The 19818-nt window shown below is 36.5% G+C and overlaps 1 protein-coding gene across 7 annotated transcripts in view; it reads left to right on the forward strand.

Moving 5' to 3' along the window:
• Nucleotides 1–200: 200 nt before the first annotated feature.
• Nucleotides 201–19818, forward strand: part of LOC149936492 (choline transporter-like protein 1) — a 29788-nt gene continuing 10170 nt past the window's right edge. For 3 of the 7 annotated variants that reach the window (XR_016472249.1, XM_090153964.1, XM_090153959.1), the window contains exons 1-3: nucleotides 201–560; nucleotides 17752–17850; nucleotides 17910–18017. Coding sequence is in view for 6 of the 7 variants with exons in the window: in XM_090153964.1 (XP_090010090.1) it covers nucleotides 17809–17850; nucleotides 17910–18017 (150 nt within the window). In the remaining variant the exon portion in view is untranslated. Of the gene's footprint in view, nucleotides 561–3092; nucleotides 3166–4057; nucleotides 4105–5892; nucleotides 6222–12370; nucleotides 12441–17751; nucleotides 17851–17909; nucleotides 18018–19818 lie in introns of those variants that run through there. The other 4 variants (XM_090153961.1, XM_090153963.1, XM_090153960.1 and 1 more) reach the window with 4 other exon arrangements.

The raw sequence follows: 19818 nt of genomic DNA on the forward strand, positions 1-19818 counted from the left end.
ATTTAAATCACCTTGAAAACCGCAAACTAATCGAATTCAGTTTCGGATTTCAGAAATCACCATCAAATTCCAAATCCGGTAAACAAAATTAGTAAATGCCAAAGCTATGGAATTAAATTCGTTCATCACCAAGGAAGTATTTTCACGCGCAGTATTTATTTGTCAAAAATAATATTTTCTTGATGGCGAACTTGTCTCTGCGCGTTTGACGAACGCGGAAGTGGCAGTTAGAACGCGCCTGTTAACCTCGACTGTGAACTTGAATCGATTTTCGCCCGCGAGGTCATTTCTTCCCGTAGATTTCGCGGCTTTCGTCGAGCCGATTATGTGCTGTCGTGGCAGCTGCCTAGTGTCTATGTTTGAAATATGTGGGTCAGTGGTGGATACTTGAGCCACCCTCCAACCCCCCCGCGTTTCTCTGTTTCCGTGGCAACGACCGATTAATCCGAGGCAAGTACCGTTTGCCAGCTTCAGACGTGACAGACTTTGCTTTTTCCTTTCGATAAACCGGAGAGGAACTTGGATAAAGGATTGTACGTCGAGCTTTGGAAATGATTCAGGTAATTCAGGGAGCTTCATTTTTTATTTATTGTTACTATTTTCTTTATTTTTAAATGACATTTTGTAGTTTGACAAGCCACACACACAATCATTATTATAGATTAACGCTTTAAGTATATAAGATTGGGTAACATTTTACTGACACAGGAACGTATGTGAAACTGTAGCGGTGAGGTGACCCTAACCCGGGGGCCCGGAGGTGAAAGTATCCATCGGCTATGATAACTTTATTAAAATTCAATTTTTAAATGCATTTAAAGATATCATTTACAGTTAAATGCGCGATAATGTATTTAATTTGAAGCAATATTTATTTCAAACTTAAAATGTCGTAGCTAAGATAATCAAATTAGCGAAAGTTTTTTCTCGTTAATTTTCACTTCATTAAACATTTTATATCTTTGACGCGTCAATTTGAACCTATAACATAAAGTTGAAGGCGCAAATTCATTAGTTACTCTCGAGGCTGCCCCAAACAGTAAACATTTTGGGAAAGGCAAAGCATCCTTTTAACTCCAATTTCGTAAGCCTATTGATACTTCGACACTTTTGAATGTGAGAGCAATTCACAGAGTGACTTCATCAGGGGGAGAAAATCTACTCCTAGCGAAACGATATCGAATGTAACCACTACGTTGGCAATGGTCTAGAGAGTGAGGAGTAAAATATTTCAATTTGCCTATATTCAAATAACATTGGTGAAGTCACCCATGTCGTTTTGGACACTTTATATAGTCATCTAATTTATTAGGGTGGACAAAATCTGTTTTTCGACTTTTTAGCATTAGGGGCGACATTCAAGACAATTTATAGTGGGTTGGTGGAGTGGCTAGCACTTTCACCTCGTAGCAAGAGGAGCCGGATTATGGCACTGGCTGAAAACTCGGAACAAATTCTTCAGCGTTGAGTGGGCCTGCAGCTGTCTCCGCACTGATTAAAGGGGCTTTCCACGAGTGCTTCGGTTCACCCTTTGCAAAAACACTTGTTGAGGTTAACGGTAATAGTTAGTGTACGGAGCTGAATTGATTACATTAAAAGTCGTTAGCAGCAGTGCCGGATTAAGAACTAGGCCTACTAGGCACTGACCTATGGGCAGGGTCGGCAAAAACAAGCCAGACTGGTTTAAACCACCCTGGTTTAATCCAACGAAAAAATCCATGGTTAAAACCCCTTTTTTTTTAAATATTGAGAAATGAATTAGAAATATTGAAAAAACTAAAACTTAACCTTCACTTTTTGTAGTAAGTAATGAGAGCTAGATATAAGCAATTAGGGGATCTTAAAATTAATTTTGCGCGTAAAATTACGCAGCCGTATTAGGGTATAAAAGCGGGTAAATAAGTCTGCTATACCTCACAATGTAAAGGTACTGTCACGCGCAAAAAAGTGATTTTGAAATCGGGCAATTTGAGCATTTTCGAAGTAATGAGGGCTAGATATAAGCAATTTGAGAATTTTTTTATTAATATATTTAACCGGTTTAAACCACCGGTTATAACCATACTGGAATTTTAAATTTTTTAAAAAGCAGGTTTTTTGTCAACCCTGCCTATTGGCCACCACCAACAGCAGGACCTTACCACTGATGAAATCAATGGATTTTTCACGGATTCGGTTTAAGATAAAAACATATTAGGCTTAATTGTTGCTTTATTATTTGAAAAATCATTATTCTCGTGACATTAGCCCAGCTTCGAGTTTTGCGTTTTTATGCTTTCCTTACATATAGTAGGCCCCCACCAAAATCTGCCTAGGGCCCCACCTTCAGTAGAACCGGTACTGGCTAACTGATTTGGGCCCCTTATACACTTGGTTCTGAACTCAACTTTCGAGAAATTTAAAACGCGAAATAGACTTTCCATTTGGCTCTCTAAGATTTTTAATGAACTAACGAATCGCGTGGCACACTAAGTGGTGAGGGTCACTAGGTCAAATGTGTGATCACTTTGGGGGGAAATAACCGTCAAGTTCGTGTATTGGCCATTTTTCGACGTGAGTAGGCGGGGATTGATACTTCAAAGAAAATATCGCGTTGTTCAATCTTTAACAAGCTCAGTATAATCAACAAACTACGTCAGTAGGTTATTACTTTCCCTAAAATCGATACGAAAGGGGGTATAAACATTCCATTCGACGCCTTTCCTCTCTCTTGCTCAAAAACGATTTCAGATTCTGGTAGGCGCGTAGAGCAAAATCGACTATTTTTTGTCAGCAAGCTCAACGGCCTGCCGTGACAGTGGCCTTGGGGTACCTTCGACTGTCCAACGGGCGACGGACGTACGCGATCCTGGGCGGCGCTGGACATTGCGTGACCTAGCTTATAGCTGGCAACCCTTTCGGTACTGGTAGAGTACCGGACGTTCGATTGAATTCTTCTCCGAGTACGCTACTCCTTCCTGTTAAAACTGGTTGATTCGCTGCCCTAAAGACGCAAAAGACGCAAAGTTTTTTCGGGGAAATACACTAACCTCAAATATCTCGCGGCCACGTTTGTTTGGTTATTGAAAGATTAGATAAGGTTATCCGCCTAATCTTAATAATTTTCAACATTATTGAAGCCAAAATTAAAAATACACCACTTGAAATCCGCAAATAACGTAATGGGTAAGTGAATTTTCCGCAGTATTATACGCGTTTTCTCGCTCAGAAAACGAGCTCTCACAGTTGACACTTCGCGTACAATTCATAATTATGAAAACATGGATTTATTCAAAAGAGGGGGTGTCACTATAGGGACCAGTTTACTAATTTAAAGATTTTGACGCATTAACTCACTGCTCCCCACGAAATGAATGTGTGTATAATTTTTATTTTTATCAACTGCGTACCCCCCACCAAAATCCCGGCTACGGCACTGATTATACGCCATCAGTTTTAATCAGAAAACGCTATAGCATATGCAGAACTGTTTATTAACCAAAATCACGTGATCCTTATTTACATTTTCAATCTTTCGAAAGGCCACGGGTAAATTGCATAATGCGCAGTTTCAACTTTCGGGAATAGAGCTGTAAATATAACGAAGTACTTCGAAAGAATGACTTAGTCACTTTATTCCAGCGCCAGCGTATAAGCGGATACGTCGACGGAAAAATCGCCATGTTTGCGTAATTTGGTGAAGGATTCAAGACCACTCGTAGACGCGTTTGGGGGCAATGTCGTTTCGGGTGCCAAGCAATCGAGTCATATTTCGCCATTAATATTTAAAACACGGGACTCGGGGTGCGGGTTTATGAACTTTTGGGAACGAAACTGTAAAGTTGTTGACTTTTAACGCAGGTGTTTTTAACGTCGCGATTGTTATTAGTCGAATCGAATGATCCATTCTGAAAACGTTGGACGTTCTGTATAATTTAGGTGTTTCGCAACGAACGCTTTTCCTCTAACCTCGACATTCGGTTTTTGTCGAATTTGGCAACTGCCGCTATAGATTACGTGCGAGGTTCCCATTTTCTATCTAGTCGCGAATGTCCGGTCATTCCTTTTTTAAATAGATTAGATTTCTCATTGTACCGAATCGAAATATTGCCTTCGTCCAATCCGGTGAGTGATACGCTATATTTCTTCTAATTAATATCCTACTAATTGGTACCCTCTTCAGACGTTCATTAAATAAGCTAGTTATTCTTAGCAGTGGCGGATACACAAAAAACTCAAGGGGGGGGGGGCGCTAAAAGACATCTTGAGCTATGGGTGTAATAACAAATCATCAAGTCAAATGCAAAGCTTAAGCGTCAAGGGGGGGGTGCCCCCCAATATGTATCCGCCACTGATTCTTAGTCCAGAAATTATAAAGTTATAGTTAGCAATTACGATTTAAAAATTAACTTGGTTCATATATCAGAATTATGCTTAATTACTGGTTCTGGAGACCAATTTGTTCATTGAGATAATTGAAAAAACCGTGTTCGTGCTGGTACCAATTAGGATTCTACGATGCCTTTGATCAGAAGTTTAATTCCAAATTAGGCTTAAAACTTGCGCGGATTTACTGGTTCAAAAATCTGAGAATAAAATTAATGAATGGCTTCAACCCGTAAAACAATTTAGTCAAGGGGAATTAGGGAGTTGCTGGTCCTGACAACCATTTCATTTTCCGGACTCGTTAAAAAGCTGTTTGTAATGAGCCACTGCGTAGGAATACAGGCACGTAGGAAAGTTTTAGATAAGGGCAGTACAGTTTGAACATTGAATTTGGCGCCCCCTGAAACGTAATAACAATAAGCGAAATAACTTATAATAGATTTTACTTTTCATCCGGGGACTAATTACTATAAGCTTTTAAATTAAACTGAAAATATTTTATTTGATAAAATGGTTTTTTCAAGTACCCTTTATTTAATTTCTGAGTCCGTCACTGCCAAATACTATAGTACGATATTATGTTATAGAGGTGTATATTATTTGATTCTTTGAATAAATGAAGAAACTTCTTTATTGTTTGAACAATATTAGAGCAAAGGCTACGCTAGATTACGCTTTGATACGCTGCCGCAAGACCGGGGGCCTGGCGAAACCTAAACTAGCCCGCACGTACATTAAAATTTAGGATAACATTTTCTTAAGTTCCATTACATTGGCCAAAGAATACGGAAGTTTCTTGTTCGTGTTATTTATTTTATCTTCATTTCGGTGTAGGGCAGTACTAAAGTAACACCATTAAAACTTAGACTCATTCAAAATTTCTTCGAAATTTGGGTAAAGCAGGATACGTGTCGAGACTAAACTAAACTAAACGGTAACTTATTAAATATGCACATTGCTATAGTTAAATGTTTTTTAAATTAACTAAACACTTCCAGTCTCGAAACCTACAATTAAGTCTTATTTAAATTACGTATAGAATTATAGTTAACATTTCCCAATAATAACGCCCCTTTCAAACCATTTAGGCACCCTTTCCAATTGTACCCATTTACCCCCCCCCCCGTTCCTACGCCACTGTGAGCTAATTTTTTAAGCGAAGATTATACGTGCTTTAGCTCCGTGTAACCTTTGTTTCTAAGAGACTAAGCGGTGCATCAAACGGGTTTAATTTCAATTAATTTGATATGATAAGTACACACAATAGATTCTGGGGCTCATCGAAATACTAGTTTTCGGGAAACTCGTTTTCTCGTTTCGGGGTTTTTAATACAAAATAGTTGCGCATTTTTGATACGACTCTGTACGGAATAATAAAAGACAATTTTTTGGGAGGGCTGGACGGTAGTGGGTGGTTGTACCGCGAGTGATCACGACGCAACAACAGGTGGAGTTGTTGATCGTGAGGGGAAAGCGAGCGGGCATTCTTCGGCGAAACGTCGGGAACGCGAAAATCTCTGGTGCTAAGGGCGATTTCCTTTCTAGGCCACATTCGTTGTCGTCATCAACTCCCCCCGAATCGCCGACGAAGCGGATCTGCGGGATAATCTTTCGTTTATTTGGTGGTAGCGGCCAATGTAGTCGCTCTTTTGTTGAAAACCGTCGATCGAAATTATGAAGAATCGGGAATTTTCGTCCCTGAAATCGATCCGGAGGACGCATTGCCAGTAGCTCCAGCTTCAATTCTCCAGAGCATCTTTCGCGATTGGAATCGTTGCGAAACCCCTTTATCGACTGCGACGCGTTCGTAATATGTCTTCTCGTTAGAATTGATTTATTGGATATTTCCGCAGCAGGTAATAATGATTTCTGATTTCGAGAATTTATTTTCCCGGTGGTTTTTCCCAGAACCGTCCCTTGGGTAGGGTGAGAGGGGCAGGGGCCCAGGGCTCCAAAATTTTAGGGGCGCAAAATCGATGATTTTCATTGAAATTAGATATTGAAAATTTAAAAATTTCTACTTAAGGTTCTGGGGGCTCTGGTTTTTCCATTGCGCGTTCTAAATTTAGGATGTATTTGATTTTGGTCGTTCGCCCAAAAACACGGTCTTGGAATAGAAAAACCAGTGATATTGAAGGAAACTTGAACGTTCGCGTTTGTCCTTCAATGAAGTGTCAGCCAACCCGCTGGCGTATTTCTCTCCAAATTTGACCTCGATTGATGAATTGATAGGCCTCATTCGCGGTCGCGTTTATTATAGCATTGAACGAAGTCCTTTACCGGAGGTATCAGGGTTTTGGTTTGTGGCCGTTTATCATATTCCTTACGCGTCAATACATAGTAACCCAAACTGCGATGTTTTTTAAAGTACTGGTACCGTAAGTCTATAATAATACCCCATAAGTATGGCCGTCCTATTCTTTTCACGTATCTCAAGTAACCTTTGACTGCGACTTACTATATAGACATCACTCCGTGAAAAGCTCTTAGTTACGTATTTAGTTAACGTGATATACTTATTTAACATTATTATAGACTTATTCTGATAGTTATGGAATTTTCTTTTTGCCACTCTCAGAGCGCTCCGAGATCATTATCGCGATGTAATCTGAAATGGGATTTAGTTTAATCATAAGTAACATAATACCCCTAAGTATGACATTTTGAAATTGTTTTAATACATTTTTTTTCACAGTGACGAAATTCACAGTAGCGGCACCATGAAGTAATCTAACCCAACTTCCGGTAACGTGATATTTCGAGAATTTGGTGGGTGATTTTGAATGCCGCCATTTTTAGGCTTAATTCGTATTTAGCCGCATTAATTTCGTTTTCGCCGCGTGCTGGAAGGCTTACACTATGGTTAAGCGCAAGAAATATTTTGGAGTATTATATGATTGGCTGAATTTGACCAATAGAAAAATTTAAATCACAAAGAGTGTTAAACTCCCGGGTTACAGAGTTACTGATTTATCTTTGGTGTAGTAAGAAAAAATGCACGATCAAGGCTTCAAGGGTCATACTTAGTTATATTATGTATTATGTTACTTATGGTTGAATGTACGGCACAACTATTTTACCGAGGGAGTATGTAATTTATAATTAGGGATAATGTCTATGTTGAGACGATAGGCGAGCTAACCACTGTCAGATGGCCTGTACACCGATTACGCGTACTCAACACTGATAAAGGTACAGACTCTAAAGATTACTCGTAATCTCATTAGTACAGTCTAAGGTACGGGCTTGTACACCGATTACGCTCCTCGGAGGGGATTGGGATCAACGCTTATCATCTCTACACTGTCATTCTCACTCACGAGGAGACTACCCGAGGTGATAATCTCCAATTTGGTTGAAACTAGGTGGGTATGTAGACCTTATGGTAACATGAAATTTCACCAAGGCAAAAATTGCAATGGGCATTAGTTTTGCCATGGCAACCGAAAATGTTTTTGACAACACAGTATGTATATTTTCTCATTGAAAATAACATGGGAATCTGAGCACATCTAAGGGTACCCCCTGTGAAAAATTTTAAAAAAATTTCAAATTTCAAAACCAAGAAAAATAGATCAAAATTGACAAATGAAATGAATTTTATGATATTTTGGTCAATTTGATCGAAATATGTAAAAATTGATAAATTGTTATTTTCAATGGGACAATATACAGACTGTGTTGTCAAAAACTAATGCCCATTGCAACTTTTGACTTGGTGAAATTTCATGTTACCATAAGGTCTACATACCCACCTAGTTTCAACAAAATCGGTGATTATCACCTCGGGTAGTCTCCTCGTCAGTATCAAATCAAATATTATTTGTGTGTCAAAAAGAATTCATCGTTACAAGTGGTTATATGGGCTAAGTCAAGATTTCGACTTGTAAGCCCTTTTGCTTTGGTAGTTCATAATAATACATTCTTGATATGATATAGATTGATCCGATTTGGCTGTGACATATGTTTCACAGCTGATGCGAAAACATACTACACTTTTATCTAAGCCGAATGACGAAGAAGCTATTTATTTAATTTAAAAAATATTTTATTTATGTTAAAATACTTTAGACGTACCTATCTACACATAAATGTTTAATTTACGTTTTTCAAAGAGTATGTTACTGATTTGCACTGAAAAATATACGGTAAATAAAGATATCTCAAACATTGAGTTTAGAATATAGTACCTCTAGAGCTAAAATTTTTATTTGATGGCGGGGGACACTTTCTTGAAATCATGTACGGACCAAAACAGTTATCCATAGTCTGTGGCTATCTAGTATCTACCACTAACGTGAACAGAGTATAAGGAGACGATATTTAAAAAAAAAATAATTTGAAAGATAGATGTCACCACCGACTAATGATAAATGTGAGCGTCGATACACGATTTCCAATAAGTGTTCCTGCAGACTCCAGCCACAGCGGATAAAAATTATGGCTCTAGAAGTATTATATTCCCAACTCAATGATCTCAAATGAGGTACATGTATAGGTAAAATTGCAACCTTTCTGCGTTAATTATCAGGACATAATAACTCATAAACACCAAACGATTTCGAGTCTACTAGTAGTCCTCGCTCGCTCAGCCAATTAGTAAAAGCATTATATTAATTGGAATTTTGTACCGTTTGTACGCATATACAAAATATAGGATTTATGTAGTACATGTCGGTACATACGACACACTCGAGCGCTTCCAACACTGGGGTGACTCTGGCTAATATCCGTTTGTTGTTGAATTAAGTAAGTGTGAAGTACTTTCCCATAATCAAGCCCCATTTAAGGAAGGCTTATGTCGGTTAAAAAGCCATAACGCGGCTTAGGTAATCAACTCTCAAGTTCAAGAATACTTTAAATAAATGTCTTTATTTTAACAATGAAAAGATATATCCTTGAAGTCACCGACCCGGAAACAAGAAAAACGTCATTGTACTCTTTAGATTTGCTGTCAAACGTGGGAAAAAAATAAGCTTAAACTTGTAATTATGAAGGGGGGGGGGAATTGACCAAAATAGATTTCGAAGACCTTGAAAAGTAATTTTTATATAAAAGTGTAACATCTTTGTACCCTTTTCAGGCGAGGCTTGTAAAACAGGGTTTAGTATCCGTTTAGTAAACCTCAGTTAATTTTTTATACCAGCAGTTAACGCTTTAATTGTAGACTGGGGCAGGGCTGGAAATTTTTATGAAACAGGGAGACATTTTCTGGAAAATTTCACACCAAAACAAGTTTAAAAATATCAAACACTGAATAGCGTAATAAAATTAACATTTATGGTTGGTAACTTGATACTCGTATCGTTAAGTCAAAAATTTAGACGAACAAGGTTTTACAAGACTATAGAGACCAAAACATCGTAGCCTACGTAGAGCATAGTGCCGATTTGATTTGGTACGGTGGCGGCGTGTGGCGAAAATCACCCGGCGGCGGCGGCGGCGTGAAGGGCCAAAAATTTCTGACCCCTTTTGAAAATTTGGGGGAAAAATTCTAAAAGGTTTTGAAAAAGAAAAAACATTTACTTAGAAAAACTCACAACAATTTCGGCGGCGGGATCAAAATTTTCGGCGGCCGTGGTTGCGGCGCGCCGATAGTAAATGACTCAGCAGCGGCACTTCGGCGCTAAATAAAATATCGGCGACGGCGGCGTTGGATCGGCGGCGCTAAGCTCTAATACCATGTTCGCACGGAGAAGCTAGGTTAACCTAGGAGGGTCAAATAACCCCCCTAGGTGAGCATTTTGCCAGTCCGAACGCTCGGCGAAAAGACGGACGAAAAAACCGGTTTTCTGATCACCTAGGGGGGTGAGATTCCGAGAATTTTAAACGGTGCGAACAATAAACGGATTACGGAAAGTCCAGTTTCAATAAAAATGCACGTGCGAACGCCTCTCGAAAGAATATTTTCCAGATTAACGTTCGTATTTAGCCAAATTTCTTGTTAAAATCCACGTGCGAACGGTTTCCGGCTTTTTAGATACAGGAAAAAACGAAGAGAAAAACCCTGCGTCCGAACGCTCGCCGGGTTTTACCTAGGGGGGTTATTTGACCCTCCTAGGTTAACCTAGCTTCTCCGTGCGAACATGGTATAAGCCTACCTTTAAAAACTTACTAGCTAGGGTAATGTTTGATAATGAAATATCTACTTAAAATGCATTGGTTTACTAAACCTGGTTTGATAAGCCAGACTACTTAGTTTTTAAAGAAATGTTTATCCAATATAATACAACGAAAATTAGATACCTTAGTTCCAAAACTCGGTAACTCAATTTTTTGGGTTTTTCGAAAGAGCAGTTTAATTTTAGTGTATACTATAAATACAGTTTTAAAGTTATTTTAACATTAAATTTAAATAATTTTCCAATAGTTTTAAAAACATTAATATTGAACATTTTTTACATGACGGAATTCGACTTTTCTAGAGGTCGGTAACGGTTAATCATTATACATCTTTAAATTGATTTTTTCGGGATAAAAATGTAAACAAAGAAATTTACCGGTTAATATTTCGGAAAATGATTAAAAACATGTATTATTCGTAAAATTTGAGCTTTTTATCGAAAACACCGTCGTTTTACGAATAATTTTGAGAGCTTTATTGAATAAAAGTTAACCATGCCCGACCTCTAGACTTTTCCATCTTGTACTCCTTAATAGGCGCTTAAATAAAACATCTTCAAGAAAAACGCCAAGAAGTGATATTTCCGAAGTTACTGTTTATATAGTCACCACCCTCCAACGCATTGTAACCCGGCCACCTGAATTAAAGGTAATCAAAAGCGCTAAGTGACTTGTGCCTAATGAAGTGTCTATTAGCCTAGTTGATTATTTTTGTTATTATCATTATTATTAGAGTGCTTGTTGAAATATTTGCAACTTTTCACCTGTAAACAGAACGTTGGTTTTTTGCTAAGCCTTAGTATGTCAAAAAAGCTACCTAGTTAAAAAGAAACACTTAAAAGTTTCCATTATTTCAACAAGCACTATATGAACAGTAACTTGCAGGTCCTAGCTCTCGGAAATATTACTTCTGGGCGATTTCCTTGAAGATGTTTTATTTAACCGCCTATTTCCAAAAAAAAAATATTTACGTTTAACAAGAATTAATTTATTCCCTAAGTATAATTAAACACATTCTTGGTTTAAATAATTCTTAGTCCGAGTGAATTAACGGCTTAAAAATATTAAATTTTAGTCCGTGTAATTTATCTCGGAATAATTTGTTTTCAAAACATTAATTCTTATCAAAAGCCTTTCTAATTCCTCGCTTATGCGCGAATGCCAAATAATTTACGGCTTAATTTTCAACTTCCTCATTTTAACTTTAATTTAAAACTATGTTTAAGTAGTTTTAAACTGTCGCGTGGGTTTTCGGGATTACCAAAACAGAAAAGAAAGAATGACGCTAGATAAAACGCGCTACCTTAATTCCAAAATCAGGTATCTCAAAAAATTAAATCATTTAAGTTTTATAAAATATTATTGCGCAATAATTTTTAAAAATCGATAAATTTGAAATCACGTTTGCTCTATGTTTAATATTTTTACTGCAAATGATAGTTGGAAATTTTAAATTATCTCTCTAAAAACGCCAAAAATAAAGAGAAAAGTATCCCAAGTCGAGTTACCGGGGTTAGGCACTGCGAGAGCGGAGGCGCTTTCGTACCCCTCCGTCGCGCCTGCGCGGCTTTATTCCACCAGCCAATCAGGATCGTCCGTGGAGCACGCGCTTTTTAAAGGGAAAAGAATCGAAACTATGACACTTCCTTATTGTCCTTCGTGAGTCGAGACAATAATGTTTTAAATTGTTACGAAGGAGTCAATGTTTTTCGAAATCTAGCTTGACTTGTAAAAGCCAGTTCTCTTTGTTATCTAGCTTGGAATAAAAACAGTATTAACCTATTGTTTCTAGCGCATTTTGCCACCTTTTACGGTACAGCTAGTTAAATATTGTATCATTTTTGACATTTTTTTCATTTTTCTTTATATATTTATATATCAAGGCGCTATTATATATAATTTGACTGTTAAGCGAATCTGTTCGATTCCCATCATTTTTGTGCCGTTCTTTGGTGAGTTTTTATTGCGTTTTCGCTAGTTCGTGGCATATTATAGATCACCAAATATTTTATTCATTGAATTAAACTAGTTATTTGGGATATATTTTTACCAAACATCAAAGTGTCATAACAAAATTTAAAAATTCAATAGTAAATAAAAATTATTTTTTGAACTCTTCCCCAACGAATTAAAAAATAGATTACACCTATTTTCCCTAAAAACCGAATTCCACAAAATATTCTTCAGTTGACCTTTTTTGGAGTATTTTTAAATTAAAGGTAGGTTTGTGCTTTTAAAAACATTAAGTTTAATAGTTGCGTTTCCTAGGATAGTTTATTTGAAATTTTCATAGTAGGGTAATGGTCACTGGTCCTTGGGACTAGTGTGTTAATTGGCCACGTCAGCCAGGGTCCTGATTCAACTCTTTCAGTTAAAGAATTAAAATTATCTTAAACTCTATTGAAATTATATTAGCTAAAGAAAATTAATTTTCGCTTATTGGAATCTGCGTCTAGTCTGCGAAGGTACATGTTTCATTCTAATTTCCTATATGGGTACTTTTCTGGTAAGAGCTATATTGTTAACTTCTGGTTAAAGATAACATTTTAAAGTAGTGTTGTTAATTTTCCGGAAAAACAAAATGCGGAAAAATTTCCAGAAAAAATAAAAAATTTAAGCATAAATTACTTTTTAATGTTTAACTTTTTATCGATATAATATGTCTAATATATCAGGAAACTATATAGGTATACACTTGGAATGTCTAAGGAAGATTTTTACGGCCGTGATGAAGCTCGTAGAAACGGGCGTGTCTTAAAGCGGGAAAACTCACGAGATAAACTCTCGCGCCTCGCTACCATAATTCGTCATGGTCATTATATTATTAGCTTACCTGATTATCTCTTTTATAACCATACAAATACCTGAAATTAGGTATCACTACACTTCTTTCGCGAAGAACATAATAATTAGTTTAATTACTTCAAAATATTAAGTACGATAACAAATTGATTTTTTTAAATCTATTGTTTTATAAGCCTTTTTTGCGCGGGAAGATCGCCTATTTGTTACCATGACGACGCTTTCTTTTCGCGTCAAACCTCGAGCCAATGAATTTGAAATGTCGTGTTACGTCTTACACTTGACGTAGTTGAGCCCCACCTTTTTCTCGACGCGCTTTCGTATCACCGTCCCAATGGAACCTTAAACATCCCAAGTGTTAATATCAATAAACATACTACAAAACATTAATAGTGTTACATTGTTAAACAGTTTAAACTAGTCTAGAGGTTTGGTTTTACTTTTAGATTCGAAAAAATGAGGCGAAAATGCCTCTTTATTTAAATTTGCCAACAATATATTAGACTAATCATGGAATGATTTTTTTTTATTTTTTTCTGAAAAATACGGAAAATTTTCCGTAAAAAAATTATCGGTCAATTTCCGGAAAATTTTCCTACTTACAACACTATTTTAAAGGGCTGTCCCAAAAACGAATGATTTAAGAGAAATTAAGAGCTGACATGTGAAAAGGTCGTCAGGGTTTCGCTAGTAGCAATTTCGGTTTATTTCTAACAAAGCATATGCCTTCTTGTCGATGGAACAGTCACTATAGAGTAGCTGAACGTGCAGCCTCTAGTATTTCTATCTTTCCGAAAAGGAATACAATATTGTAGAGTTCGGTGGAACAGATAAATTAGCCGCCAAAATTTCCATTAATCATAAAAATTTCGGTTAACTGTTTATTTATGGATATTATTCGCGGTGATAAAACTATTTAATATTCAAAAAATAAGTTTTAATTCGGATAATTTTCGGTTATGGATAAAAACAAATAAAACGGCCAAACCCCGAGCTCTACAATATTGGCATCCCGACCTCGACCCCTAAAGGACAAGTTAGTTTCCTATTGCGTTTTGGACAATTTTCGTTTTTGCAATGTGTAGATCAAGCTATTCTTATCAGTGCTATTTTTAAATACCAATGCCTGAGATATATAAATAAAGATACGAAACGAAAACCACCTCAAAACGCACCAAATCAGCCATATTTGACTGACTTTAACTCAAAATGACGAGAGCAAATTTCGGAGATTTTTTAGGTATGTTTAGACAAGATGTCATATATTGCAATGATGGCGAAAAACCTTTGTTATAATTGTTTATTCGGCAACCTTTGACGTTTGAAATGATAAAACCATTTCTTTAGCGTAGGGCAAAATGAAATTAAAGGGAATATAACCTCGGGTATTTGGTGTGGAACACCAACGTTTACAGCTCTAGAAATTTTTGGCGCCACTGTACGGGGTAATTTGAAAAATTGAAGGGGTCTTCCGTAAAGATTGCTTGACAGGTTATATTCCTTTTAATAAAAAAATTCAAAACTTAAATTTGCTCAAAATTATTATTTTTTGTAAGAGACATAAAATTTAATTCACATTCTATCCATTGCCAAAATGAATATTGTCCAAAACGCAATAGGAAGCTCAAAATTATAATTTTTTGTAAGAGACATAAAATTTAATTCACATTCTATCCATTGCAAAAATGAATATTGTCCAAAACGCAACAGGAAGCTCAAAATTATAATTTTTTGTAAGAGACATAAAATTTAATTAACATTCTAACCATTGCAAAAATGAATATTGTCCAAAACGCAACAGGAAGCTCAAAATTATAATTTTTTGTAAGAGACATAAAATTTAATTAACATTCTATCCATTGAAAAAATGAATATTGTCTAAACGCAACAGGAAGCTAACTTAGGCTTTAAGGGTCATGGTAGAAAAATGTTTGCATTTGAAAAATCCGTGTATTCTGCAGAAACCAAAATATGTTTTTTCCCCAAAATCGGGATTTTGGAACATAGTGCTTTCTTAAAACTCTACTGAAATGAAGTGAAAAGAGGAGAATCGGAATACATTTCAGAGATCTTGAAATTTAAGGACGTGTTAAAGAGGAATTTGTTCTAAATCAAAAAATGGTCGGCTAACACCCGCTACGACTTGTTTAACGTAACTTGCGCCAGTTACCCCAAGTTCCCTTTAAACCTGGTGACATAAATGTGATCCGCTATTACTATGTATCTTTATACTCCCTTTAAGGACATTTTGGAAAAGGTGAACGTCCTGAAACGGGGCGAGTTACAAAAACCTATATCTATAATAAATTTTTTGTAGTCCAAATTGATATCTAAGCTTTCTATCCTGTCTAACAGGGGGGTTCTTTGCTATAATTGAATGTCTCCGTGTCATGCACAGCAGTGTTACTGTGCCTATCACCCCCTATTATATCATTATTGAGCTTTCTTCCTTTGAAAAGATGTTCTTCGCGTGTTCATTATTTCACCTCCTCTATAAGGACGTTAAGTACTATCTTTGATTTTGAGCTAGTGTACAAGCTAAAATTACCGGAATCGAACGAAATACCTTCCTAACACGAACTTCACTTAATTATATTATCTATTTTTGTGAGCGTATGTTTTTGGCGATTAACTTCTAAATTTTTAGCTAGAAACCATTCTTGTATGCCAAGCTCTCCGTGACTACACTATCCCCTAACTTCTACTATAAAGAAAAAACGCTCAAACTGTAAAATATTTCAGAATTACCAAAACCGTACAAAATTGCAAAAAAGCCAAATTGCACAAAATTGCCCAAATAAAGGTTGAAACTGCTTAAAATGCGAGAAACAAAGCAAAACTGCACAAAATTTCCAAAAACGATTAAACTGCTTAAAATGCAAGAAACAAAGCCAAACTGCACAAAATTTCCAAAAAAGTTTAAACTGCTTAAAATGCAAGAAACAAAGCCAAACTGCACAAAATTTCCAAAAAAGTTTAAACTGCCTAAAATGCAAGAAACAAAGCCAAACTGCACAAAATTTCCAAAAAAGTTTAAACTGCTTAAAATGCAAGAAACAAAGCCAAACTGCACAAAATTTCCAAAAAAGTTTAAACTGCTCAAAATGCAAGAAACAAAGCCAAACCGCACAAAATTTCCAAAAAAGTTTAAACTGCTCAAAATGCAAGAAACAAAGCCAAACCGCACAAAATTTCCAAAAAAGTTTAAACTGCTTAAAATGCAAGAAACAAAGCCAAACTGCACAAAATTTCCAAAAAAGTTTAAACTGCTCAAAATGCAAGAAACAAAGCCAAACCGCACAAAATTACAAATATAGAGCCAAACTATACACAGATTTAAAAAGAAACCAATCTAAAACCAAGCCGCATAATACTTAAAAAAAAAAGCAAACAGCCCAATAATTGTGGAAAAAACGCTGAACCTGCATAAAAAAACGGGAAAATCGCCCAAATTTCTCAAATTCGATAAAAGTATGCTCTTTTATCTTTCACGAAAGAAATGTCCATGTCCCTATACTGCTAATTTTATTCGCTTGAAACACGCACCTACGCAAGTTCCCACTGATTTTTCAAAACACGTTCCGGAAGAAAATATAATTTGGAGTACGAAAAAAAGGATATGGCATGAATGTATTCATTTCAACCATGAATATCGAATTATATCATTACCCTTTCTACCATCTGGGGCTAAAATGGACGGTGCCTTTTGCGTCTTACGTAATCACTTGAGCCACAAATCGTTTCCGGGATTGCGCGATTTAACCGGCGAAGGAAATGACTCGTGATTCTTAGAACAATTCCTGTACTTTAACAATATTACTTGGTAATCATAACTAAAGGAATTTATTATTAATATTCTTACCTATATTAGTTCAATCAAATCGATGTGCATTCAAATTTTTTAAACCAAATTTATCGCTAAACCTTGGCACTGAAAACTAGTCAAGTTTCAAATCGTTGCCCTTCGATACAATTTTTAAGCGGTGGCGCGTTTCCAACGTCATAATAACTAAGCTCCTCCCATCCTGCCGACTGAGGCCAGACTACCTAATGCCGTTCGATATTCATGGTTAAAATGAATACATTCATGCATATAGTGATTTTCCAAAACCATTACACCTTGAAGTTATGGTTTATAAATAAGTGCATAGTCTTATGCAGTGTAATTTCATATCATTAGGCGAACACGCTTTAAATTTGGGTGGTTTGGCGGGAAATTTGCGCCTAAATGTTTCCATAGGCGAAGAGTTATATAGCACCCAGTCCCAATAATTTCAGAGACCTCTAAGTACGGCCCTGTTTTTGTGTTTCGTCATGGGCGTTTATAACGTTGGTTTTATCGGTGGACGTTAACAATAAGCTTAGTTTTTCTGTCCAGGTGTTAATTCATCCAATTTGACATAAAAGCTAAAAAGCCAACGTATTAAATTGCAAATTCATCCGTGATTTCTTTCTCCGCAGAAAGGCCGAAGGATGTCGACGTAAATGGGATTGTAATTGGACAGCGCCAACTGTGATATGGGATGTTGCGGCGGAGGAAACAGAGTTCATTCAGCCAAGGTGAGTGATCCCTATAGAGGACAAGTTCTTGACAAATGAACCTGTCCTTTGAAATGTAGAGCGACGAAAGAGGCCCCGAAGACTTGTACTTCGATGGGCCAGTTAAAGACCGCAGCTGCAGAGATGTCCTTTTCTTGCTACTCTTTGGGGCTTTTCTCGGATATCTGGTAGGTAATCAAATTTCCCGTTATTGTCATCTTATTCTTTAATTTTAAGTAAGGATCAAACTATTCGTCACTGTTAGACCCCAAAAATGTCTTGGTATGGTCGCTGTCTCTGTTAGACCCCAAAAATGTCTTGGTATGGTCGCTGTCCCTGTTAGATTCCAATAACGTCTTGGTATTGTCGATGTCCCTGTTAGACCCCAATAACGTCTTGGTGTGGTCGCTGTCCCTGTTATGCCCCAAAAATGTCTTGGTATGGTCGCTGTCCCTGTTAGACCCCAATAATATCTGGGTATGGTCGCTGTCCTTGTTAAACCACAATAATATCTTGGTATGGTCGCTGTCCCTGTTAGACCCCAATAATGTCTTGGTATTGTCGAGGGGTAAGTTCACTTCGATGATGAAGTTTGCACCCTTGATCGATTAAATCATGATGAAATCGAGTTAGTGTTTATGATAATTAAATCGCGATTAAGCTGATTAAGTCGCGATTAAGTTGAATAAATCGCGATTAAAAAATAAATATATTCCCAAAATTAGATCGTGATTAAATCGATTTAATCACGATTAAAACGTAATTCTCAGTGCGTTCAATTACACATTTTTCAAATAGGGACTTGGCAGCGCAACGTCACAGTTTTTTTTAAATAGTTTTATCGTGGGGAGAAAAATAATACCAAAATGGCGGCCATGGCCAAAGCTACGGAGTGCCAAGTCTCTATTGCAGAGGGGTTCGTATCAACGTAGCTCACTTTCAATTTTAGATGGCCTGTTGATAATAACTGACGCACGCGTAAATTGCAATTCAACTCGCTATTAAGACAAACAAATATTATCTCAATATCTAAAATCCTAAAATCACTCATTCCCACAAACACGCATCGTATACGTCAAACCTCTCAATTTGAAAATAGGAGCTTTGTTGGGACGCTCAGTGGGGCAAACTGAGCCCAAACCTGGTCAAAATTATTATCTCAAAAACCGTTTCCTGTACTAATTTCAAATTTTTGTGACACTTCACACGTGTTGGGGGACAATTAAAAATGATAACATCGATGACCTTGAACTATGTCTTCAAGGTCATTGAAAAATCATCTCGAGAATCGTTCGATTTAGAAACTTCGTTCCAATTAGAAAGTTGTTCCTCGTCATATTTAATGTCTGAATAACTTTGGCCCAAATTCATTTGATCAATTCATTCATCAACATTCATGAACTTAAATCAAAAATTGTAACTTAATCTACCTAAATTCATAACTAAAAGTCACATTAATTCTAAAAGGAGTATATTAGTTAAAGACTTCTAACGTCGTTTTCCAGAATTCACACTATTTGAACTACGTGGCTTTGTATAATAGTTTCATTTCTCTAAAATATCGATATCTCCTTGGTATTGATATTTCCAAAACTAAAGACTGCAAAAAAAATATCTTTACCTTGTAAATCAAGCCTGAATGTATACCAAAAACTATGCAAAAACTCCTACTTAAAATTTCTAAAAACATCTACTACCTAAAATTTCTAAAAAAAATCTACTATTTCTAAGGAGCCTAGTGGAGAATAAAATTTTGCAGTCAAAAATCAAACACCGGTAAATTGTGCGGTGGTTTATAAACAAATATTATAAATTAAAATAAAATTCATACGCGCGATTTATTTTTTTGACTTTTGGCCAGGTTTAGGCTCAGTTTGCCCCACTGTGGGACGTTCTTTTAATTATGTTTAAAATTTTATTGAAATCGATTTAGCGCGTTTTCCCCGCGATCGTGCATTTTGAAATTAGAGTCGGTCGAAAGGAAACTCG

This window comes from Leiobunum rupestre, chromosome 7 (genome assembly GCF_980474605.1).
Source record: "Leiobunum rupestre chromosome 7, qqLeiRupe1.1.hap1, whole genome shotgun sequence".
Taxonomy (NCBI): Eukaryota; Metazoa; Arthropoda; class Arachnida; order Opiliones; family Sclerosomatidae; genus Leiobunum; species Leiobunum rupestre.